Below are 27,907 nucleotides of genomic sequence, written 5' to 3' on the forward strand. Positions count from 1 at the left end.
ATTAGTTGTTAAGTAAAAATAAAACTGTAAATAATATTAACATTTTCTCGCACCTATCAAAGAATAACCAGTTTAACAAGATGCTATGTCGTTGACCAACAACTCTGCTGGTTTACCTACTGTAGATGTCAAACATTGAATATTAATTGTCACTATTAACCTTAAAAATGGAATGATTGAAACAGCAAAGGTCAAGATGTTAAATAATACATCACATTGATGAACTCACCTATATACTCTTTGACATATCGTACACGAAGCGCCGACATATGTATAAAGTACGAGCTGTTGCCCGCGACTTCGTACGCGTGTTAATAGGAAACATACAAACTATATAAATTACAAAAAGCTACGTATCTCTCGGGAACCGTACATTTCTCGGGGATAAAGCTTATCCCATGTATACTCCAGACTTTGTTTTATATCTGTGCCAAATTTTAATAAGATATGTGGAACCGTTGCAGAATGATCGAGTAAACATTAAAAAACTTAATCAATGAATCTCACGGGAACCGTAACTATTCCAGGGATAAAAAGTAGCCTATGTGTTCTTCCAGACTATGCTCTAAACCTGTGCCAAATTTCATGGAGATCCGTTCAGCCGTTTAGGCTACAAATGCTAACAAACATCCATCCATCCATCCATCCATCTATCCATCCATCCATCTAAACTTTCGCATTTATAATATTAGTAATTAGTAAGATTAGTAAGATAGTAAGATTTAAAAAGCAACAAAATTTGTCAAATGAAATGTTGTTTTCTTTACAAATACTTTAAGATTACTTAAAACTACATAATACTAGTAGCTTACAATTCTTACTTTTTTTATTAAAGGACACCTGACCTATGTCCGCTAATAATTAAGATATTATCGCTTTGTTATCAGATCGTTTAATAAACATTTTAATCAAGATCGTAATTTAGCACCGAACAACTGCGTAAAATAACATTATATTTAGCCTTATAGCGTAACGGAATTTTCTCAAACTTAGCTACATACACGTTTCTTACCAAGTCTGATGTAATGCATGCGCAATGAGATACTAAGAAGGTTTGTATGACAGAGGTCAATACACCGAGAGCCAAAGAAGTTGGTGAATTATTCAAACATTTCACTACATCCGAGCATTGAACTTAACCCTAGAACTCCACTGCACTGACACGTGAATTATTACATCTGGTCATCCCTTACATTCCCTTTGAGCAAACAGGAACAGCAAATTAATATTAGTAAAGATTATCATAGATAGTTCCTGTTGTCTATACTATAATAGTAGAGTCTATACTTTAATATTAAGAGGAAAGATTTGTATTTTTGTATTGTAATAACTCAAAAACTTTTAGATCTAAATCAAAAATTCTTTGACTATTAAAAAGTTACATTATCACTGAATAACATTCAGGCTTCATTTAGTTAAAAATTACTAAATCGGAGATGAAGTCGCGAGCAACAGCTAGTATGTTGTAATACAAGTCTCAGTAATGTCGAATCTTTATTAGATTTATTTTTCAATAATTTAGTACGACAACACAATAAAAATAATTTATAGACAAAAATAGTTTCCAAAATGAGTACTTAGACCACCAGAAAACATTTGTTTCAAATGTAAAATCTGAATAGCTTTTAGAGCAGATATTTATGATTATTATGAAAAAACAAACTACGAACAGTATATTTTTGCGACAAACACATTTTAATGTATTTGAATAACATTCGAAGGACGTATCATAATATTTGTTGTGTTTTTTTACGCTTTTACGAATAAGATAAGAACATTTTTTAAAAATCGCATAGCAGTTTTTAAACCAATAATGAATACTTTTTTTTGTCTTATGTATGAATAGTATAAAAAATTAATAATAAATGCCCTTAATCTCACACTATATATTTATATACACATTCGCAGTTTTATAATCACAAAATAAATAGTATTTTAAAGTCTTGCAACAAATTATAATATCAGGTAAAAATGATAAAAAGTCCGTGCCCTAATTTAGCTTTGCACTCCACTGGTAAGTTGTTAACTTTTTTTAGAAATACTCCTATTTAATGGGGCTGAGGTGGTTCCTCCGGAAAATATTTTAAAATTAGAAGCGCTGTTATCAGAAAATAAAACCTTGAAGTTTGGAACTTGTTGGCGTTTAGCAGGATTTAAGTAGATATCGAATATAGAGAAGGAAGATTTTGTAGTTGCCGGCGATGTCGATGCAAATCCTTCAGTTAATTCTTGTTTTTTCTTTGATAGAGTACTCGATGTCGTTGAAGTACTGGAAGATAGAGATGATGTGGTTGTTGACGATAAACCATTTGTTAATTGATAGACACTTTGATTATTATGTTGCCTTGAGGTTGTAGAAGGAATTTCCGTTGTATTATAATGTGATGTCGTCGTCGTCGGTGTTTCAGTGCTAAAATATGTTCCATTTTGATTGTCATTAGCCCACGATTTTCCTCGTCTCCACGAAAACGGTCTTTCTGTCTTATATTCACTAACATATGTTGTAATCGGATTATATCTTTGTGTGTATTGTGGTTGACGAACATTCCAACTTTTTGTTGTTCTCCAAGTGAATGCAGTTGGTCTTGTTACGGGGAATTGTTTTAGTGTTGGTGTCGCTGTAAACTTTTCTTTTGTTCTCTCAGTGGTTGCAATCCTGTTTAAATTTACAGAGTTGTACCCTTGAGTTGGAGATTCTCGGCTTGATGCATTTTGTTGTAAATTTAATTGTGTTGGCTTGTATGGTTTCACAGTTGTGGTTTCTAAAGACTTCGTCGTATAGGAAACTGGCTTTAACTTTGGCGATTGAGTTGTGAGATAACCAAAAGTGTCCCAAAAACTTTTGGCTCTATTTTCGGTGACAACAGATAGCTTCTTTGGAAATTGTTCAGGAGAAGTCAATCCTCCGTAATATTGTTGGGTTATTGGAAACGAAAGAGACGTTGCTGGTTTCTGTGTTGTTAAAGTTATAGGTGATTTCTGCGTCGTGAAAGAAAACGCTGGCTTCCACGTTGTAAACGTTATTGCTGGTTTCTGTGTCGTGGAAGTTATTGCAGGTTTTTGTGTGGTTAAAAATATTGCTGGTTTTTGTGTTGTGACAGATGTTACTGTATTTTTAGTTGAAAAATAACTACGTGGTCTTTGTGTCGAGGAACTTGAAGCTTGACTTGATTGAGCCACAGTAGAACAACACGCATTACTTGTTATTGAATTATAATTGTCATGTAACATTCTGTTCGTTGAGGCTGAACTATGCGTAGTTGATTCAGTAGATGTAAACAATTTTAGGGTCGTGGTAACCAGTGAATTATCGTTCATAGTCTTATTCTTAATTTCTTCAAGCGGTGTATTATTAAATTTCATCATTCTACGTCTAAATTGATTCGATTCTATGGTTCTCCAGGGTTTCACAGGCTTGTATTGCGGTTCTGGTTCCATCGTAGTTGTTGTAGTAGAAGTTGTAGATATGCGTGTTCGTGGTTCTAGGAAATTGGGTCTTCTGTTGAAATCAGGCAATATCAAATCATCTACATTGTCGACTTTAAACTGTACCCAGTTCACTCTTTTATTTTTATTATAATCTCTTTCAAAGTCTTGCTCGTATTTACCGCGAAGTAAAGATGCTATCGAAAGGAAAGATGGAACGGAACGATCACTTTGAGAATACGAAAACTCACTTTTCACTGGATTTGATAAAGTAAAGTTAATGTTAGGGTAAGAATCATATGTAAATGTACGCCCTCTATCTTCAAATTTGTAGCTTGAATCTTTGGCAGAATGATCGCAGTCGGCTAAATATTTTTTCGCATTGTGTTTACAATAATGTGGATACACGACCCACGCGAGAAAGCCGTTCCCTTGTATCCGCGTGTGTTCTTCATATATGCTAAGTGCACACTCTACATCATCAGAGATGTCATCGTCACGTAATGCAGAACAAGGAAGTCCGCAAGCCTTGCCGGCGCCACACCAGTATATTTCGCTGATCTGCAGCAGTCCGTGGTCGCCGCTGCTGGGATTGCGTGCTGCGGTATCGAAACGAGACTCGTGGTAGGCGATGCAGACCCATGTTGCTATATGGTCTTTGCGCACACCCAGCTGGAGCAGGTCGCGTGCGAGTTCACAGCGCTCGTAAATACGCGCCGCGACGAGAGCTAAAAGCGTACTCGTCAACAATGCCACGGTATACATCTTCACGTGTGTCGGCGCGCCGGGGCCGAACGCTCGCTTTTTTACCTTTGCCTCCCGCCGCGCGCCCGCGCACTATCTGTGTCACACCCGTATTTAACGGTAATATTAATTGTTGGAAATTAAACTGCCGAGCATTTTGGAGCGCGGATAATTATATCATCCGATCGGTACGGGTTGTTAACTAGTGATGGGCAGCAAGTGGCAGCTGAACGGTGTTGATGTTCCAAACGTAGCGGTTTGCCTTGAGGCTAGCGCGTCGCGAACTCACAGGTAGTCAAATAAAAGCTATTATAAATTACATCAATTTAAACTTTTACAGAAAAAAACATCAAACATTTCATGGTACGTAATCACCATGTACACCTTTAAAATGTGTTGTGTTTACGAATATAAACAGACTAATACATTGCGTAGAAAACAAGTACAGGATAAATGGTGGCAATAAAGACGACTTTTGGTTGCGCATCTCTGATTAGCGAGTAAACGTTTACGTAAACATTTGTTCATACAACTTCCGTAGTAGGTCAAATGGCAAACTGAGGTAAGGCTAATCTAAACTGACCTATGTTTAAGACAAATTTAAACTTTAATTAGTTGCATCATTTCGCCTTCTATCCACGGCCATTACTGTTACAAGTTAGATCATTGTAACTATTTTACCCATACATTGTCTAATTTTCAAACTTATTTAAAAGTACTTTATGCACAAATATTACAATAGATATACACGTACTATGACTAAGCTACTAGAAGTTTTGCTCAAGGGCGGCTTTAATTTACTAGTTACCTTCTTTACAGATAAAAAAATACAATCATTGAATTTCCTCTTTAGTAATTCATAGACGATTTAAATTAATCAACTACGTCGGTTAACTTCGCAAAGAAAAATAGACGATTAGCAATTACCGTACAACAAGCGTTCTGTCAATTGCATAGAAAATTAATTTATGGAATAGAGGAGCTACGGAGTTCTTTACAATTCTCGTATTGCTTTATCCTCTTTTATTAACTACTCACAGAATACAAATCCCTTTGTTTACAAGAAATAAATTAGCTTTATGCATCTCGGAAAAGCTTTTATAAAGGACGTTGAGATACGAGGTAAGGATTTACAAGAAATTCACTTCAAAGACGCATTTTTCAGTAAATTGGATGCCAGCAACAAGAATCTCGTTGAATGCAATTTACTTAATTAATACGAGAATAATGAAGCAAACATCTAACATCCTATAGTTGTTATTGTATAGAAATATGCATGTAGGTAGAAATGGCATTTTTAATATGTGACAGTATTGTCAATGCTCATATTGTTTATTAAGAGACTTTTTAATATTAAGGATATTATTTTATTTTAATATTAAGGATACTTAATTATAAAGCGTATCTGAAAAACTACTACAATCCGACAAATAACCATTTGTCAGATTGTAACCGAAACGAATTTAAGTACTCATCTTTTTTTTTAAATAGTTGTTTTAATTATGACAAACATTTTTATTACTCCTGAAACATGTATGCAAATCGAGAGAAACAAATACACAGCCACATTGGTGAAATTATCACATCGAAAGACACATTCATTCGATTCTTATAATTGAATTTGACTCGTGAAGACCTAGGTACATACAAAGCTGTGGAATTACTCAGTTCATCAAGTGTGCAAGCAAGAAAATTGTACGGCAGTGTACTGACGTGCTCGACATGTGTACCGACTCACCAGTGTACTGCAATGTACACAGAACCTTGACGAGTTTACGTTACAAGCCCGTCGTTTGCTCTGTTCAAATTAAGTTATTTTGTTCACTGGAAAACGACTTCGAACACTATTTTTATAACCATTAACCAGTTCCTATTGATTTGTCGAAGTACACTTTATTAATAATGTAAATTCCAAAGTTTGGATGGATGGATATTTAGATGTCAGTTACCATTTAACTTCAGAAAGTCGGAATAATTAATATATAACTAGATAGATATCGATTTACAAGAGCGCGTAGGTTAGTTAGTTTTTTAATAACATGCAGACGGAGTCCCAGACGATAACTAGTTCTAAAATATCAATGATTGTATAATTACCGATGAGTAAATTTAATAGTAATAAAATTATGATATAAGATTTTTTGACACAAGAACTTAACACATTTTAAACCTTGAAACTATAAAGTTCATGGTTAAGTATATGGCTCTAGAAATCGAGTATTTCTTGTTAGTAATCTTACTGTACAAAGCAAAATTAGTATGTATTGACAAATAACTTTTGTGACATAACACACTGTCTTCAAAAGAACTGTGTGATTTAACACTTTGGTATAGTAAGAGACAAAAATGGCAATGAATTGGATCGGAAATTTTTGTCCTCAACTAAACATTTTGCTGAGAATTTTAAAACGTAGTTTTCGTTAGTTACAAAATCATGTTTAAATTGAAATAGCGTTAACAGACTTACATCCTTATAAACTCTGATAGAAATAAGCGGCCGGACTCTATTTTTCACTTGACCTACTTTGTACCTCAGTTCATTTCCTAGATGGAAGCGTCCATCAAGTCCGTTGCAAGCGTCAGAACATTTCACTTGACTGAATACTATGAAGTTTTATACACTTCGATGATTGGCCGTCGTTAATGACCAACATCTTTCTATTTGATTTAACTCTTTTACTTTGATGTTCATTTTTTTATTTAGACATCGTAGGAGCAACTTGGCAAAGATGTGAATTTAAGTAAATATAAAACTGCAATTAATTATGACAGGTAGGGGATGAGTTAGTCTGTATTTTTTGCATTTTCATCGATTCCCTTCTTTATTTCCACTGTTTTATGAAGCTGTATTGTCCATTAATGGCAATATGTTCTAAGACGAGTGAAAATCCATTGTTTGTAAGACCATAGTAAACTATGAAATAAATACATACTTACCCACACAACTGTAAAGTTCCGCAGCCCCCCTCAGCAAGCAGCCATCCTCTCTTGTGATCCCACTGGTTGCATTGAGACAGAAGCACCCATCATCATTGTCCAAAAACCATTCGTTCGCAGAGAATCTGTATGCGGGTATCCCCTCATAGTCAGTATCATGCTGATAGCGTAGTTCTACAGACCTGGTAAACATTTAACAATTTGTAAACAAAAGACCCGACGAAAATAGTTATTTATCTAACGGACCCATAGATGTAACTCTTTTCATTGGATTGAAGTATATAAGAACGTGGACCTTATCCTTTGGACTCCAGTAAACTTGAGAGCATATGACCATCTTAGTCTATGATTTTTTTTTTGTCATTGAGTTGTCACTGTTTGCCTTGAAGAGGCATGTACAGATTCACCGGGCTTGAGGTGGCTGAGAGCAGATGGCGCTTAGCCTAAACCTCTTTTATGAGTAAACTTAGTCTATGATTACCGTTCTATACATTTAGGTATGTTATTATGAATTTGCTATCTCTGTCTTGCTAAAGGTAACTAATAGCTGGAGGCGAGCCATCGTCAAATTGGTTGTCGGGATTAGCGCTTACAAAGGGACACATGAAACAGATGGACTAGGCCATTACTAAATGCATTAACATCGATAATTGAATGCACGATTCATTAACTAAATGCGTCTTTGAGCTTTGTAACATAGTAATTACATCGATATATATATAAGTGTGCACGAATGTGTGCAAATTATTATTTTTAAAGGTGTACAACGGTGATAAGTTTCTGTTTAATTACATTTGAATTTAAAATCCGCTCACTAACGTCCCGGCGACGCGACGTGCCGCGTCTGGACTTATTTCTACAGCACGCGACAAAGCTATACGATCTATATATAAGTACATATCTATAGCGTTTTAACCCGTGAAATTAGTACAACTTTTGAGCTATACATTTAATGATTCAGAAATAAGTTACGTATTTTTTTGCTGAGCTGTGAGCTCGTGAAATCGCAAGTGGAAGCTAGGAGGGATGGTAGAGAAAAGCTCGTTAGAAATCGAAGTAACAAACATTATACAAGTATGCTATCAAAGCGGTTCGTTTTCTTTCTACAAATATAAATGAAAAATTTTAACCAACATTTCTGCTCAGGACCGAGTCCTAAAAGTAAACACCTAAGTGAAAACAGTTTTAATATTCACTGAAACGTGGACCGTATAACGTTTTGAAAATATTTTTACAAAATTCAGAATAAATAATAACATAGGAGCATTCGAGTATGAAATGAATTATTTATTTAAGCCGATTTATGTTCGCATAACTAGTACTGCGACAGTAATGTGAGTTTCCATTGACGAAACGCACGTACAAAAACGTATATTTTACCGAGGATACATAAAACTTTTCATGTCAGTGTGACGACAGTGGAAGCCCTCCGTTGAAGGCTACGTCGACTGTAAAACAACACGGAAAATAGTAAATTTAAATTTTAATATTGGTTACCTTTTTGAAAATTTTAACGGAAACATCGGGGCTTACACTGCGAATAAAAACATAATCCGATTATCGTTGGATTCATTCAACCGTGAAATAATTAAAATGAGATCTATCAGCCACTAGCAATACTCTGTGAGTCTCCCTTTATTATCCCCCGAGGGGGCGACACCCCTTTGGTACGAATCAAACAAATATTTATATATGAATGCATTTGGGATGTACCTCATGATGTGTTCATTAAGTCTTTGTTTTGTTTCAAGCCAATTTGAATTTGAACTTTGCTTCAAATCTGCTAATTAACGTCGTAAGTGAATAGGTTTGTACAAACATTGCCCGCGGGAAAGCATTCCGCATTCGGTGAAAATGAGAACACACATTAATGCTTTCATATGAATGACTGCTGAATTTCAATGGAAATTAATTGCTTTAGTATTTCATATATTATTTGTTCGTATGTTTCCAAGAAAAAAAAAATATTGTAAATTTTTATCTTGTTAAAAAAATATATTAGAAACATTATCTTGGCCTTTAGAGTTAACATTAATCAAACGTGAAATAAAAGTTGCTTGCTGAAGTCAAATTTATACAATTTCTATCCTAAATTATAATAACCATGATCAGTTTGTAAAGACGAAGAAGAAAAATATCTCAAATCTGGTCAAACGAGCTAGTATTTTGACTGATTTGTTCCGACTCTAACGTCCACTTAGGATTAGAGTAACGATTTGCATTTTGACAATATAAAAACATGAAAGCAGTGCTCTTAATATCATTGCACTAAATGTACATCAGTCAGATTACAGAACATAGGGTTCCGAAAAGCTAAGCGGATTATAGGTATTAACATGTTAACTCTAATGGATGCACGGATAATGGAAACTTGCCTGCATATGTCTGTATTGATTCCGAATAGTGATTTTGTATTATCGACAAATGGATTGTATATACTAGCGTCGGTTCCATTAATCATGTTGCAGACGCTCGGCTTTCCTTCCTCCTCGTCAATCCAATAGTGAAATTGCGAGGATCCATTCAGAGATATAGTGCGCCCCAAGTCCTCTGGATTGTTAATACCTCTGTGCACCTTGTACAAGCTGCTGGGTTGTATTCGCTACAAAGGTATTATCCATTACAATAATTTGATTAAATACTATACAATGTTAATTGTATTTTATCATCCAAATCATATTGGGTTCAATAATCGCATTGATTATTAGAAAAATATGTTGCGTATAATTTTTATAATATACGAGTTGTATGATTTCGATCTTTACGGACTGAAGTGACTTTCAAGTTTTGCTTGTATGTGTAAGCTTATCTAACAAACTGGAGCATAGAATTGAAAAATATTAAACATATTTTCAAAGCAAGTTTTCTCTCGTATTACATATGCAGTCGTCCGGAAATAAGAAATATGGAAAACTACAAAGGAGTATTTTATCTACGTTTACATCGAACGTTATATTCAATTGATTCAATTCTTGTATGTTATTTTTCCGCTTCTACGCTATTTTCAGACTGCTTCTAGTCATGTGTTTACTCAAACAAAAGTTTTTTGTGCAATTTCGCATTAATTCCCATTGTAATATTCCATCTCCTTTAATAGTTATGTAGGATTGTTAGTAATTATGATAGCGCGCTCACACTTTTGACTACCCTATCGCACAACTGTTTAGTCGCGCTTTAATTTTTAAGAGCTTATGTGTAGCTGCGTACACTACTCATTTTTTAATTGTGTAACTAAACAGTTGAATGGGCTGCGAAACAATCGACAATCGCACAACAGTTTCGCGATAGTTTAGTCAAAGGTGTGTGCCCGCTCTTAAAGTGAGGTTCAAATTTTTGACTAGTGTCTATTATTTAAAAAAAAAGTGAAGTGAAATATACACACAAAATGATAGTTTGAATATCGCGCAAGCATTCCTACGCGACTTCAATTTCTATCTCATGTCCAATTACTGGCCGGTATTAGCTACAGAATATGGAACTTCGTTTTAATTGCTCGAGTTTGTAGCCTAAAATATAAACTCGATGCATTGAAATGTTTCCACAAATATCAACTCTACTGTTTGGCATGTTTCGAATTCGTTCAGTTTAAAAAAAAATGAAAAAGCCAGAGTTTAAAAATGCGTTGATCCACTGGAAACAGTTGTGCAAAATGCCTCAGGCAGCTGACAATCATAGAATTTGTTTTTGACAGACTAATTTGCGGCTTTACAAACGAAGGTATTGATTCTACAAAAATATTTTTCGTATTCGTTAAGGTTTTTCCGAGGTTTTTTTTAAGATTGAAGAGAAGTACGTTTTTGTGGATTATGAAAAGTTAGCTCACAAAATAGGTAATCCTGATTTAATGATGAAATATACTTAACATTTCATACATTTATTTTTGCATAAGAATTTAAATTTTTCTTTCACCTGGTTTATTATTTTTTAAAGTTTCATTTAGAAATCGTACTTATGATGATGAATAATTAAAGCTTAAATTAACATACACTAGTTGTTTAATGTCATACAAAAATCTAACTAACTAATATTATAAATGCGAAAGTTTAGATGGATGGATGGATGTTTGTTAGAGTTTGTAGTTTGTTGTAAAAGGCTGCACGGACTTCGGTGAAATTTTGTACAGATATAGAGGATAGCCTGGGATAATACATAGGCTACTCATTTTTGTTATTTTAATTCCACGCGGACGGAGTCGCGAGCGAAAGCTAGTGATACATAAAAGTTACTTACTGATGTAAGAAGTGCGAATATAATAGAACCATCATCTTGTACAACTAAATTATTAGAAGTAGCTCCAATGCTTCTAATTTGTGTGCATACAATTCCAGCGATAAGTCCGGGGTTTTCACAAAATTTAATTCCATCAAGCAGCAAGTCTCGGACTCTTACATCGGTGATGGGAGAATTATATCTACCGAAAACACCAGTTATAGCTGAGTTTATTATACTCATCAAGTTCGGAAACGACTTCTCCGCTACTTGTAGAATAAGCTGAAACAATGGTGTTATTATTCAAATGAAATCTGCAAAAACATTTTTATAAAATCATCGATCTACAAATTTTTTTCTCCTAAAATCACTTCTAAAACCGAGCATTAGGAGCATTATGAGCCAATGTACGAGAATGTAAATATAAGTAATGTTAAACGTGTGGAAAATTAAGCTGAACATCGTTATCATGTAAAAGCGTAGTTATAACGTAAACATGAACGAGACACGTGATAGATGACATGGCTCTTATTGATCGTACACGTTGTTGCTATCACTGTCCCGCCCGGACAGGAACTGGGATCACGTTGCCTTTGACACAACGTACTTAAGTGCGCCGTATATTTCAGATCTCAAACGCCTTACAAAGCTAAATACTTATAGCCAAAGGTAGTGGCTGTAAGAACAACAAATTGTGGGAAAAATAAATTTCTAATTGTTTTTAGAGAGAAATAAAAAAAAAATCCTTAACGTAACTCTTATAAAGATTAATCTCAACTAGAGAAAAACTCTACTTCATCGATTACCTATCATAAAAACGTTTTTAAACCTAATACGTTACGGATAGGTTATTAGTACTTCAATTTCTTGTACATACAAAAATCTAGACTACCATTATTTTTTTACGTGATCCAAATAGATTTTCATCCATTTCGTAGTCCGATCCGATTTTAATTCCGCTGAAGTGGTAGCAAATGGATCCGGGCACAAGAGTCGAGCCGATTTGAACCGACTAGGGCTAGTTAACACCGGATGAATTTAAGCCCCGTCTGAAGAGCGTCGGTGCAAATTAATCTGCTACGGTTCTCGACGTACGTAAAAGCTATTCACTAAGCCGTGTAATGGTCGAACCGAATAACCTAAAGTTGCATTCATTATTTCACGTATAAGAGCCATTAAAATGTAAATCTGGATTTAGCTGTGAACATTATCCTAACGTGAGTTAGTCATTATACACTGAAAAGTTAAAAAAGATTTAACAGTCAAATGTAAGTACGTGTATAGGGCAGTTCTCAAGTAGGTACTAATAGTTACGAAGTTCGATGTTCAGATCTCATCTACACATGGTTTACTTAGACTTAACTTAGACCGAAGTATATTTATGTAATTAAACAAATATAATAAAATATAGTGAATATTACAAAAGTGTTGTTATATTTGTTACACCTGCTGTTATATTATCTATTTATTATTACCTATTAAGTATATATTAATAATATAATTCCATCGTTAGAATTCATCTTTGTATAGTAATAAAAAACACTCATCAATAATATTACAAATTAGCATTATGGTAAGCGATTATAACAATAAATTAGATATCCATCTCGTTATTTCCTTGTTTAGCTTTTTAACCTTTATAAAAGTAATACGCGATGAATAGAACGCAGCATGGTCACGGTAGCGTTACGCGTTTGTTGGTCAATTAACAGAATTAATTAATTTGTAGGGTTAGGATTTTTAATTGCGTAAATCAAACAAAAATCTTCACAGTTTTGACATTTCTGTTTATGAAAACTAACTTATTCCTGCAACATTGTCCGTGCGGAATTAATGAAAAAAAAATGGGATTTTACATATGTACATATAGTTAAACTTTGATGTAATAATTCTTTAAATATCACATTTTATACTTCAGTAAACAAATAAACGAACTAAGTCAGTGATGCACCTCAAATGAATTTCAGTTGTAAACATATTTTCATTTAGTTTTTCACACGACAAAGGAAAGAAATATTTTCTAGAAAATGCACTGGTATCGTGTTTAGTTCTTTTATTAAACGATAAGGTCCGGCGTCTTCATTCCCTTTGTTATAGCGATCGCGAGTAAATTGCTAACACTTCGTTTAATATAGAACGAACAACAAAGAAAAGAAGAGTTTTGTTTGAAGTATTGTTTTGTTGTAAGTTTTTTTATGAATTACAATATTGGAAAAGTTATTTAACATTAACAAATTACCTTAATAATAATAAAGAAAAACAGACACTCAAAGTAACTTTCAATTCTTTTGACATAATATTTGTAGTTGAATTCCAACCAACCAATATTGGTAAGATCGCTGCTGGATTAAAGCGGTCCTAAGGGTGGACTGACTGGTCAAAGTTGTCGATATGCGCCGTATACGCGCTACTTGACTGTTCGTTGTGGCAATACATGAGGAGATCTACTCGTAATTAATACCATCAAATATTTTAAGCGCTTACGTCATTAGATAGATATGTTGCTCGATCACTGAGGAAGTCATACACGATAAGATCCAAATAAATTCCATTATTGATAAACAGTTACTTTTCTTTTTGTTTATTCGTTTGACCTTCAATAAGAGTACGCTAAATGTGTTTATTTATTTGAAGATATTACGTGTTAGCAAAAAATGTTGAATGCCTTGCACACATGCACGTGCTATCGGCACGAGGTGACTTTTGTTTTCTTTACTTGTTACAAGATGTGTAATATTTGAGCGAATATATAATTATAGATTTTACGTATTGTTACATTCAATCACTATGTTTTACCAGAAATTTTATTAACAAATAGCTGTTGCACGCGACTTCGTCCACGCAATATTAAGATAAAAAATTACCCTATGATATGCCCGTCTTTGTTAGCTACCGTTCAGTGAAAGTCCGGTCGAAATCGGCCCCGCCGTTTCAGAGATTGCCCGGAACAAACACAGCTTACGGACAGACAAACATAAAAGTTTTAACTGCGATTTTCGTTATCAGCAACCCAAAAACAACATCTTCCCGAAATCTGATTTTTTTCTTAAGATATTACGAACGGAAACTCTAATTTTATTATTCAACAAAGTAAAAGGTAAATTAGTAGTATTCATTACTACACTAATTCTTCGTATTTATCTTAAAACACCGATAGTAAATTTATTTCACATTTAATTTAATTCTATAGTATAAGAAGGCTTCATTATATAAACAGCTTGTACTCCTCTTTCCCTCCTATTCTATTTTAATTGGCTCTCCGTTTACATTTTCTTGGGTAAACAATTTTATTGCATCGCTTTAGTTTCATAATATCTGCGCTTGAAAGGCTGTCGCTCCAGCAAGAAAATCGATGTCTACTTGAAGAGGCAATTACGGGAATCTGCTTACTATGTTCGCTATTTGCAATGATGTAATAAAATAATTTAATAACTTAGCGATCCAGAAATATAACTAACTAGCTGTTCCCTTGCGACTTCATAAGCATAAAATTATGAAAATTTTATTTTATTCTTTACATGTCAAAATGACATGACAAGATGACAAAACATGGCAACCTTGCTTGCTTGTTGGCAGCAACTGATGGTCTCTTTCCCAGATTAGTGGATTTTATCCAAATATTTAATTTTTTATGTAGGGCTTTTTGTCAAAAAAATAATTATTGAAAAACATGCAGTAATTGCAGACATCTTAGGCAACAAAGAAGTGTGTGTTTACGCTTCATTATAATAGTATAGATAATTACATTGACAACAAACTTTAATTTACGAATTAAGGCATCATACGCTATAAATTATTCACAACTTAACTAAGTAAATTAAAAAAGTAATAATTAATATAGGTGGCTCGTAATAAATAAATACATTAATCGATTATCAAATACATATGTACTTATCAAGGTTATATCAAATTAATCCTTTTTAAATCCAAATCCAATTCATCGGTGGCTCAGGGGGTTAAGCACTTGACTTGTAATCAACGGTCTTGGGTTCGAGCCATATACCAATGTGATTTTTGATTTTCAAATAATATGCACATAAATCACTTGACGTTCTTACGGTGAAGGAAAACATCGTGATGCGACCTGCACATATCGGAGAAGAAATTCAAAGATATGTGTGTCAACCAACCCGCAGTGGGCCAGCGTGGTCGACTATGGTCTAGTTACATAAAGCGAGCTGGTGATGATCTTATACATTCGTGTAGAGATTTTATTCAATAAGAAAAAGAAAATAAAATTTTCTTATTGAATAAAATATTTTAACGTTTAGAAAAATAGTGTACCTCACTTTAGAGACTGATTTTCCTTTGCTCGTCTGTGTATTTGTACGACAAACATTTCCTAGCTTTAGTGTCGTCGCATCACTTGAGTCTCGAGTTTAATCTTTAGGAGTAGAGTTTGATCTAAGGTACCGGTACATGTGACGACACATAACACTGGCGATGTACTTTTAAATAAATTGCAGTATATTTTCTTTAATTTTTTAAATTGTAAGTATACTCGTATTTATCTTTGTTTCTTGTTATATCTCTTATTTTTTTTTTGTTTCATATGACATTTTGTATATGGGGCTGGCTATTTTTACCCGTATGAAATAACAGAAAATACTTCACCAATTGTTTTATCTTCTGTACTTTTATAAAAAAACTTCTGTGAGACATTGTTGTAGACTTTTAGGGTATTTATTGTGATGTGATTGTAAATGTGACATGATGTAAATAATTTCAGCTTCCAATAAATCATTTAAGGGTAATGTACCATATTTATTATTTGAAATGGTGCAAAACTTAAGAATGGCTCATTACGCGATGCACTTCATGAAACGGATGTAAAGGCACGCTCGAGGGCCCGCAGTGGAGGCTAATTGAATCCCCTCGGTACCGACGCAATAAAATGACTGCGCTCTCATACCTACATACTTTAATTAAAAGTATTTGCTCGTATAAAGAGTTCTATGAGAATAATATAACAGAATTATGGTGATCAGAGAGAATATACTTAGCTGTGTTATTGGCAGTATTAAAGCGTGCTTACACCTGAAAATAAACTATCGCACAACTGTTTAGACTCACTTTAATTCCTACGAACTTAAATGGAGGTACGCACACTACTTAGTTGTGCAACTAAACAGTTGAATTGGCTGCGAAACAAGCGACAATCGCACCACAGTTGTGCGAGAGTTGTGCGTAAGGGTGTGCGCCCGCTCTTAGTCACCAACTGTCGACAACAAGAATACGTTCAGCCGCTTAGGCTACAAACTCTAACAAACATCCATCCATCTATCCATCTAAACTTTCGCGTTTATAATATTAGTATGATGAAAAACGTAAGTCAAGATTTGAGGTATATAAGTAGTTACAATCCTATTGATATTTTTAAATGTAACACAGAGAGATAATAAGAAAAATTACCGTGTGATTAAGTATTGAAGAGAACAGGATATTGTAGTGTACAGTCGTTTCTACCGGACGTTTGGCAAATGGATTTGCGACCGCAAAGCCGGAGCGCTGATTGCGAGAGCGGTTAAGTCCCATCGAACTCCACTGACTTCTGTTATCTAGTTACGTATGACAGAGACTATGTCCTAATAATCAGTATTATAACTATGAATAGTTAATAGAAATTAAATAGATAGTAATTATTTATAAAAAAAATCGTATTCCTATAATACTTCGAGATAAAATATTAATCAAATGGCTTATCTTCATTGAATATTTTGAACTTAAGGGGGATGTAGAAACTTACATTGTTCCAGTAAAATATTACCTACTTATCTGTCTGGTACTCGTAAGTAGAAACAAAATGCCTATTTAGTTTTTAATTCTTGACAATATATGTAACCTTTCCGTTTTAACTTTGACCTTGCGTATAAGACAAACAGATTTAGTAGGGTGATACTTCTTAGAATTCATAAAGAGTGTGTATATTTTTATAAGAAATCTAAAACCGCATACAAAATGCTTGAAAATTTACAACATGTCTCAAAAGGTCAAGGTTGAAAGACGCTGACTTGATTAATAATATGGCAATTACGAAAAAATTGAAATTATATAAGAATTAGACAGAAATCAGAATGCGCATAAGTATAAGGCGCCAGTCTTAATATATGTTAATGGCTATAATATAATGTTTTACTCTAAACTATTTATAAAAAACAACACTTTTGTTAAAATTTGTTTAATAAACAAAAAGCGTATTTATTTTACTTCGAAGCAGTAATTTTTCTTTGAAAAAAAGATTATTTATATGAAAATTAATACAGAAACATTAATATGCATAGTATTTAGAGATTTCTTCGTATAAAAGTTTGTTAAAAGACACGTTTTTTTCCTGACATATAAAATACCGGTAGGAAATTTTGCGGTTACTTTTTTATATGAACCTAAATGCTTTTGAAAAATTTAGATGCAATTCGTACCCGAGACACAAAATGTATATCTCTGTATTTAATATTCACACACAAACAGCAGAAATTATGAAGTATTTCAATTTAAATTTTACATATGAAATTCCATGAAATGATACGTGGAAATGTTCCGAGTACAGTCGTCCATGCATGCATTGGAATTCAGTATACTGTTTGTAACTTATCGTTCACTCTTTATTGACATTCCAGCACTGCGTGCAAGTTGAACGAATATAAATGCGGAATCTGCGCTTCGAATATTTCGTTACGATGAAATTGTAAAGGAACTCTTTGAGATGTTCACAAACGTTCGATCGTTGTTGGAGAGGACGCTTCATATTTATATTTTTGCACAATATTCTGCGAAAATGTGAATTTCTTATTTGCATCTGCATGTGACTCGATGCTATGTGTGTTGGATGTTTAATATTTTCATTAAAATAACATTTTAGTTAAAACGGTACATATTAATAACTCGCAGCAGAAGAGCAGAAAAAAATGCGTCAAGAAAATTGTTTCATGCTTGGCGAAACGACTACTAAAACTTTAACGTAGAGTGAAGTCTTTAGGCAAGCATTTGCCTGCGTCTGAATATTTTAATAGAGTCTTAAGTTGAGTTCATGTCGAGTTTGCTTCACAAATCTAATTAAATTAAAACGTAAGTTAACTATACGAGAAAGGTATTGTAATATTATAACATAAAACAACCAATTCTTGTTATAGCATTTTAATAATCAACCATAATTTCTATCATTGCCCAATTTATATTTTTGCTTATTATGAAGTTGAGATGTTAAATGGTATTGTTGGTTTAAACCTATTTTTATCTTTCTTTTTTTCAGGAGAATAGTGTTGACAATGTGGCAATACAAATGCCATTGCAGGCAAACGCTACAGTAACACACACATAAGATGACACTTTTTAAAACTTGTTCAATTTGTTTAAAAATCTAACGTGTGTTGCTTGCAGTAGATGGATTCAAACGAGCTAATATATCACCGGATATTGAAAGACCGTAACTTCCGCTAGCATCATATGAATTACAGAGTCGTTCCCTTTGTGTACGAGAAACTGACAAGCAAAAGGAGTGAACGGAAAGGATGTGCAACAAATGCAATTAAAACGTTCCTGCGGAGGGAAACTCTATTGAAACGTTACGCGTTGGTAATTTCCTAGCATTCATTTTATGCATCGTCTGTTGTAAAATCTTTTCAACGACATAATGGTAAATTCTGGCTGCAACCACACATGTGTACTGCAATGCAGGACATATCAGATTTTTCTATAAAGTTATTTTTAAATTTCACTAAGGAAAGTGAAAAGTTTCAGTTTTTAGCTCATTTCAGCTTAAATTCTTTTTAAATAACGCAGAATTTTTATCCCATAAAGTGTAATAGGAATTTCAAAATTTTGATAAATTAAAATAAAAATTCACTAAGCGAAAAGCGTCATGGTGCGGGAAACAGAATTTAACCTAGATGTTTTGTGCAGTGTTATTTTGTATTACATCAAAGTTTTTTCGATTAAACCTAATTGTGATATTCTTATTGGATAATTTATTTTGCAATAAATACATTAAAACAGTCTACTGTTATATTATTTTTTGATTCAAAGTTGAAATCTATATTCTATGAATTTCTATTATTAAATAGATTAATCTGTAATTTGCTCGCAATATGCGTTCAATTAAAAACAGCTGCACTAATGCTTTCAGAATCGTTGTATTTCAATTTTAATAAAGAACTCACGGAAATAATTATGAAATTCTACTTATTTTAAGTGAGAACAGACGCAAACAGTATTCCAGTTCGTGCCCGCGGGCTTGATTCATTTTACACTATTTAATAGAATTCACAGTTGCAGAACGCTCGAACTCCATTAACGATTTTATTCCTAACTTAAATGGAACGGAGATAAAATATGTATTTTGTAAATGTATTCACATCGTTTTATATAATTCTTTTTCTATAAGTTTCTTTGTTATGATAACTGCAAATAAGCGTAATTAATTCACAAAGGAGTGAGGGCGAAATTAAATTACAATTTGTGGTAGAAGACATTTCTATAGACATATCGATCATGATCATTCGTTTTCATATAAAAGTGGATGAAAGTACAATAAAAAGGTAGAACAATGGTATCTGAATTGTTTTATATTAATTTATACTACACAAAATAATGTTTTTTTTTATTCAATGTACTTTGTTAACACAATATTGTAAGTGCAAGTTCGCCTAAGCTAAAGTGCATTTACGTGAAGCGGTGTCAAAGGAGGTACGGAGTTTTACTTTATTAAAAGGCGGTGCCTGTTACTCCGCGCATTTTGAGGCAACCCCCTCTTTGACTTAGCTTTTCTTTGCTTCAAAATACAACTTAATTTGCGGTAAAGCGGTGTATCAAAGTAATTAATGAACATATATTAACTCCGTTATGTAATAAATATCACAGTTTTCTTCATAAAAAGATGGAACAATAGTAATTGTCGCGGCATCGTGTCAATCATTAAAGCAGTAAATGTAACAAGGCATGTAACTACATGTTCTTAAGATCCCAGTAATTGAAATAGATTAAGTAATTACATTCAGAATATTGCGTGATAAAGTCTTTCGTGACATGATGTTGTCAACAAAATTAAGAAGCGTAAAAGCTGGCCTTGGGTTTTCATTATCGAATCAGTTTAAAAATAAATCCTTGTTTCTATTTTTGAAAGAAAACTAGAATGGATGACAATTTATTTCATATTACATCATCATAACAACGCTGATTGTCTTTTCTTATTTGTGATGTTAGGTTAGTTGATTACAGTTTACGAATGGGTTATCTATTTTCTGCGGCGGAACGGAAGCGACCTATTGTGGTTGGAAGCGTCCCACTACAGACGAATGCAATCACAATTGTGGGTATGTAATAACTGGACGATCGTGCTGACCCCGATACACTACCGTATTCCTATCAAAAAGTAATTAGCAATGCACTTTGATGAAAATGTGTAAGACAGCGTCAGTGGCTCAGGGATTTGAGCTCTTGACTTGTAATCTACAGGTCCTGGGTTTAATCCCGCTATGTGCTAATGTGATTTTCGAATTTAATGTGTAAATAATTTACTCATAGGAAAACATCGTGATGTAATCTGCACATATCGGCGAAGAAATTTAAAGATATGTGTGAAGTCAATCAACCCGCACTGGGTCAGCGTGGTTGACTGTGGTCTAGTACGCTAACTTAAGGTAGGCTCTGAGTCCTTCGGTGGGGACATATAGTGAACTGGTGATGATGATGATTGATAAAAAAACAGTATGAAAATTACTAATAACAAGTTTCTTGAGATTATGTTTTATAGAGTTAATTTAGCTGACCTACCAATTGGCAAATGTTCCGGTCATGAAAAGGGTACGTATGATTTTACTACCTTTACGGATGTTTGTTATAACATATCTGCACAGGATTAACAGACATCGTTGAAATAAATGGATTAGAAATAGAAACGCATACCATTAACCAAGGACAAGCAAGTTTAATTAAAATAATTATCATGTTGTATTTAACAATAATTAGCGCAGCCTAATGTTATATTCAATTTTTTTTCTTGTATTGTTAGAGTAGTATTAACAAGTGCGAGAGCAAATACGCTAGAAACTGGACTTTTATAACGAATATGTTGCAGTGCGTCGTTGACATAGATGTATGTATAAGTAAAATAGGTCACACGGGATAGTGACACGTCAATACAGCTACGAAGCAGTGAGACCACGCTCGCAATATGATGAAAAGTTTTCTCGCTGTATTTAATTTAAATTGCTCTTTTAAAATCCTCATTAAATATATGTCAAGTCGAGGTAATGGAAAATATTATGGAATTAAACCAGATCACTGTAGACCTCAACTAAGTGGTTAAATCGAATACGGCGAATCCAATAATCGAATAATCATCCTCATTCAGCGATAAAATTCAAAATAGAATAATTTTTTATACCTTGTTGAGATGATCGAATTTTAAACCTTCAAGTTGGGAAAAATCTCAATAGCTCTCGGAACTATAAATTAAGTTTTTTCTATTTATATTATGATGCTTAGACTTACTCAAATTAAAACGGAATTAAAGCACTACGAGTACCTTATATTTCTTATGGCAAAAGAATTTTTGGATTTGGGTTTGGTCCAGTTGGTTTTGAGATTTTTCGTTTCATACAAAAATACAAATCATTATTTTTAATATAAGTGTGATATAGATGTCGAACTTCGAGTGATCGATGTCGGACGACGAATTACGAAGCTCATATGGAGGTGGGCATGTCGTGGCCAGAGGGGCTGATTTTAGTTGAACTTAGGCGGTGATATAGTGGCATCTTATAGCTAACAATCTGTAGAAAGACTACCAGCGAAATGCATTCTTGACAAGGTGCAAATGCAGTGCCAGAACGTGGATAAGAAAACCCTATGTGTATAGAGAATTGGGAATTGCTGACATCATGTGATGTAACTATATTGAAAATCAATTTTACTTTTATGGAAGAACTACGTACAATACAGTTGAAATTTATTTTAAATATCTCGGGCATGAGTTGATATTCATCAGTCAAGCTCTTGATATTCATAAGGCTGGTGCACACGATTGCGAATCATTGTTTACACGTCGTTCATTGTTGCGCTGCAATTGTCCTTTCCGATAGCATTGCTCTTGAATGAACAATTGTTAAGAGCCACAATACACGGACTGCTTCAAGCAAACAGCGCTTTAGTTATTGGGCGATCGGTATTTAAAGTTTGCATACACGAACCGTAGTTTGCAGTTTCAATAAAAATGCCGAAAGTAAGTCCACCGGTGAAAGTGGTTATTTTTACATATAATATCTTAGTATGTGTAGGTATATGAGTATCAAATTTAAGTGCATTTAATTTTCCAATGATTTTTTTTAATTAAATTAGGTACATTTATTAGATTAAATTTGATAAATTAAAATTAATACGATTTCGCAATAGTCAAGCGATTATTTGATAAACATAGAAGATAACGAAAATGTTTTATAGAAACGTAACTTATAAAGCCGCAGTTTTCACTGGTGGAACATCTACATATAAACTTATTGCTATCTCTGTTGTTACGAAAGGAAAGAGAGGGATGACATTTTTGTACTAGTGTTACAGCAGTGAAAACTCATGATTATTTCGCATACTAATCGAATTTGCGTTATTCGCAGTCGTCACCCCGCTCTGTCCCCATGTGGTAACAATTGAGTATAAAAAGTTTCATCTGTTGCACCTATTGCAACGAGGGGACGGTTAGAACTTATTGTATTTCATAACGGTTCTGTCTGTCACCTTATTGGTGATGGGACTAAAAGGTGGAACGGATGAAACTTTTTATTCTCACGTAGGGACAGAGCGGGGTGACAAATCCACGATTTGGTGGCGCAAGCTTATTTTTTTTTTAGTAATCGCTTTGCAAACACAAAACAAGCACTTTAATTTAATTATTATTCGCATTTTTAACATTGGAACTAGCACTTACCGATTGCGAAGCAATTTATAACAATCGGTAAAGTTAAAAAATTAAAACTCAACTTAAGTAAATTGAATAGTCGAAAAAAAAAACATATTATTTCTACAGACTTATTTACAATGCTTCAGTATAAAATAAATAAAAACAGATAAAATAAATAACAAAGGTAGTTAAGCAAGTGTGAGTGCGCCTTTAGAAGTGTGTGGGGCCGCATTCAAAGTTACGTGTGGGCCATAAAGAATAAATTTTACTTTAGATTTTTCCATTTAAGTAATAAATTATTCAAACTATTAAACCATAATTTTTAGACCACCCTCAAAAATAAATATAGCAAGCAAATTAATTTACCAGTTAGGGAATTCCAAGAAATCAAACTGTTTCTGAACTTCCAAATTGAAAACTACACTAGTGCACTAATATAAGTGATCAACAAATTCCTAAACAAAACAAAAAAGAGTGTTCATCTGTGTTAATACAAATTGAATATAAACAAATCAAGTGTGGAATTATGATCGGTTATTTGCATTTCACACTTCCTCTAATATCCGCTTCCGCTATAACAAGAGACGCACGTCAAACCCCCCTCGACTCTGCAGTCTCGGCCTCGGACACGCCACAATCGCGGTGGGGGTAGGGGGATGAGGGGATGAATTTCCACCCTTAGCAAGGCATAGATAGGTTTAACATAAACGAGTGGATGCGTTCACGAGTTTTATTAAATATGATATGATCACAACACTGAGATTTACAACCGAATTTAAGCAGCGCTCGAGCTGGAGCATTCGAGCACCAATTGAATTTAATTTCAAACAGAAATAATACCAACTCTGGGGAAGAATACTCGAAAATCAGTGACGCGGTTGAGGCAAGCAATTAAAAATAAAGTGAATTGATTTCAACGATAGAAATTACTACTATTGCATACATTCTTGTTGCATGTTTATTACAGAATGCATATTTTAAATCGTTCCGCAATTATAAATAACACATTGTATTCTATAACATGAACAAAAGGTTCAATGTAGAGTATTTAATTTAAAGCTAAAAGTGTGCAAAGGATTAGAGTTAGAAGTTTGTTATTTAAACAACTTTCAGTAAGTGAAATAGGAAATGCGAAGTTGGACGTTGGTTTTACGTTCCATTTTGTTTGGTATTAAATACGTTCTGTCCGTTGTTTCCGCAAATGTTACTATGTAACGATTTATTTTGTAATGTTCCTTTGTATGTAGTGATTAACAATTAATTTCGTCAAAAACGAAGGACACAATTTCAATTTACTTATGTTTTGGAAATCCTAGAATTTTCCACGGATATGTTTATTTTTAAATTTTTCGTAAAACATCGAGTAATCTACCTCCTATCTATCTCTCAGAAAATAAGATATTTTTTAATTCACGTTAAAACAAAAGCGATTTTATTTACTTGTTCTTGATCGAATTGATTAGGATAACTTAAAAGATTAATAAAAATAAAGTTAAAAAAAAATTGTAAAGTACATCTTACATGATAAGGTACATTAACGATTGTTACTATATCATCCTCTGTGTAAGGGTAGGAACTTTCAGCGTCGAATTCCAGTCTCTCTAGAGCACGGTAACTGATCGTGTCATCCTCCTTACTCTCCACCACTCTTGATTGATACGATCTGTAATCAAAATGAAAACATGAACGCCAAAATAACCATCATGTTCGTGGCTTATCGGACCGCTACAAGGTTTTATAAACCCTAACATTTTCCTTCATTTTTGTCATAAGTCACCATAATTAAGTTGTGAATTTTATCATGTCTACATAAAAAGAAATCATTAAGTATTTGTATATTTATCTCTGCGACTTCCGAAAGAATTGAGTGTCATGTCGTGTTATTAGAGGCGGGTAATTTGAAAGTCAAATGTTCAGATTGGTGTTATAATGAACGCTCAAGTGAAATGTCCTGTTCATTGGGTAATTGTGCGATGAAGCTAACTTCCCTTGCTAATAACAACCCCACTATCATGTTAAAGGGTTAATTATCTACGTATTTATGCTTTAATAGAATTTTATTGAGCCCGACCTTGGTTTGTTATTTGATATTGTGTGTGTTAACTGTTTATAATGTGTTTATGATATTGTGTTGTTCTTATTTTGAAGTTTATTTCTGATCAATAATTAATACTGAAAATTTGTATGCTAGTCCTATTTTCTTTATAATTGATTAGTTTATAATTAAATTTAGGTATAGAGATGTTCACTCGTGCTTTAATGAACAGTATTTTAAAAAAGTTTATAGACATGTCTGCAGCTGGCTTACGATCTAGTGAACATTTTACTGGCATATGCTTACGCATGGCGCCAGTAACTGGCTTGTCAGGTACTAGTCCATTTTACTTACACGTGCCAGAATTGGCACTTACATATGTATTCCCGCTCTTAAAGTCGATATGAGTATTACAAAAATCAGTGTAATAAAAATAACAAATAGTTTTCACCATTTCCCTGTTCATACTTATCAAGGGTCGGCTTAAAATGTTTACTTGCACGCTTTTCTATCAACAGTCACCTTAGTAGTCGCTCCTTTCTCTCTCACGTCATCTTTACCGTGGGCTTTCACAGAAACATTTTATATATTGTATAACATGTTTTAAGAAAATGTTTCGCCAGTGGTTAACTTTATCTATACACGACTATAATAAAATTGTAGTGTCTGTAATATCAAAATAAAATTTCCAGATTTCGGGAAGATGGTGTATTTGCGTTGCTAATAACGAGAATCGGATTTAAAAAAAAAATTGTCTGTTCCGGATAATCTCCGAAGCGGCTGAGCCGATTACGACGGGACTTTCACTGGATGGTAGCTGACATGGACGGGCATACATTTTTTTTTATTCCGCGCTTTAAAAATAGCTAACCGGACCGCTATCTCTAGAACGGGTGGACCGATTTGGACGGGCCTTTGACTAGAAGGTAGCTGTTAAAGGTCGATGCACACGGGAATGTTCTGCGCTAACGTAATTTTCGGTGACATCTCGTGTTTGACATAAACTCACTTGTATACGTAAGGTCCAACCTCTATCAAGTCAGGTACTCCGCCTGCAAGAACTTCGTCTCTATTCGATATGTTAAAGAATCTGACAGTGAAGTTTAAAGGAAAAGGTATTTCTTGAAATCTTTCCATCTGCTCGGTGTCATCTAAAAGGACTACCTCCTGAAATCATAAGAAAAAATAATTAACAACTAAACAATCTGACGCGTAGTAAAACTGTGTAATTATTTAAAAAATTAGTAATTTGTTATTATAAATAGATTTTACTATGTAACTATTATCAAACAAGAAAATATAGAATGTAATGAAAATTTGAAAAATAGTTTTCGTAAGGTGAAAGTAAGTTGATTTTGCAATTTTTTAGTTAGGTCGGCTACTCTAAGCTTTCAGTCTATTCTATTCTTGAAATAAATCAAGTATAAAGGCTTTCACGGTGTGCGCTCGCTATTGGACTTTCGTATTATTGGAATTGTTTCGTCACAAAGACTGCCAGGATTAAGTTACTGCAACGCCAGAGCTCTCAAGTACACTCTACTCGAGATTTCAGTTCATTTCTTAAACTCCCGATATTTACACAGGAAAGTCCAGCTTCTTCAATATTAAACTGAAATTCTACTATTAGATAATATTGTTAACACAATAACATGAAATTAATGATAAATTTACGACACCTTTTTAATGAATTCCTGACAATTTATAATTAGTTGAAATCAAATCGTCATAGTTCATGTATTAGGTTTTAAGTTACAAAAGGGTATATCTATAAAAGTTATTAAATAAGATTGTGCTTCACTAAACACTCAGTACTACCTAGGGTACTCACGAACTCAATACCAAAGCGCACTACGATATTAATCCTTGCATATTTCGATGCTTTGAACCTAAATCGTATATTGGAATAGCTAATTTGATTTGATGAACCAAAGGTAACCTCCCCTCTATGAATGTTACTAAATCAAATATTCGGATGCTGTATAATGAAAATTTAATTTGCGCATTCGAGTCGGCTGGGAACGTGAAGAGTTATTCGGCAGACAGTACCTTTGTCCAATCACTGTGCTTGTCAATTTAATACTGCTGATATGTGATAGGGCTATGCACGTGTCACTCGTGTTTCGGACGCCTAGTGTACGTGAGGGGTCTAGGCTGAATAGGGTAGCTAGCAGGATACTAAGTCACAAGCGTATGCGATTTAAAAAATACATAAACCATATAACATATAGTTAAAATTGTTATGAGTCGTTGAAAGAATTTAACTCTTTAATATTTTTGTATGTAGAATATGCCAGAAAAGGTAACCTTAATACTAACTAATCTATGGACGTATACTAATATTTTTAATGCAACATATTTCTTCATGAAACTTGTCGTAGATGCAGAGCATATTGGGAGAATGCATAGGCTACTAAACCGTTTTTATTAATTCGCTGTGGATGGAGTCGCTGTTGTCAGGTTATGTAATTTGTACCTACTTACATTTATGATTAAATCTTCAATCACACCAGGTACGAATACAAACGTAAGTACTGTACTAACAACCACCAAAACCACACCTATTATTGTGGTTGTTACACCACAGATTATCCCACACATCTTTTCGTTTTTATTAAAATAAAAATTGCAATGTTTTACACGATATAAGAGCACATGTATAAAGAACG

At 33.7% G+C, this 27,907-nt stretch overlaps 2 protein-coding genes across 4 annotated transcripts in view; both read right to left on the reverse strand.

Annotated features, from left to right (window-relative positions):
* Window positions 1-27,907, reverse strand: part of LOC106108329 (sensory neuron membrane protein 2-like) — a 46,215-nt gene extending 18,308 nt beyond the window's left edge. For 2 of the 3 annotated variants that reach the window (XM_013289464.1, XM_013289462.1), the window contains exons 1-6: window positions 27,723-27,907; window positions 26,251-26,408; window positions 24,728-24,869; window positions 11,338-11,598; window positions 9,483-9,709; window positions 7,108-7,289 (exon numbers count right to left, since the gene is read on the reverse strand). In XM_013289464.1, coding sequence (XP_013144918.1) covers window positions 7,108-7,289; window positions 9,483-9,709; window positions 11,338-11,598; window positions 24,728-24,869; window positions 26,251-26,408; window positions 27,723-27,839 — 1,087 coding nt within the window. In that variant the 5' untranslated portion in view covers window positions 27,840-27,907. Of the gene's footprint in view, window positions 1-7,107; window positions 7,293-9,482; window positions 9,710-11,337; window positions 11,599-24,727; window positions 24,870-26,250; window positions 26,409-27,722 lie in introns of all 3 variants that reach the window. The other variant, XM_013289463.1, reaches the window with a different exon arrangement.
* On the reverse strand, window positions 1,905-4,225 carry LOC106108328 (mucin-5AC-like). The gene has a single exon (XM_013289460.1). The coding sequence runs from the start codon at window positions 4,189-4,191 to the stop codon at window positions 2,023-2,025; it is 2,169 nt and encodes a 722-aa protein (XP_013144914.1). The 5' UTR covers window positions 4,192-4,225; the 3' UTR covers window positions 1,905-2,022.

This window comes from Papilio polytes, unplaced genomic scaffold (genome assembly GCF_000836215.1).
Source record: "Papilio polytes unplaced genomic scaffold, Ppol_1.0 DF821644.1, whole genome shotgun sequence".
Lineage (NCBI taxonomy): Eukaryota > Metazoa > Arthropoda > Insecta > Lepidoptera > Papilionidae > Papilio > Papilio polytes.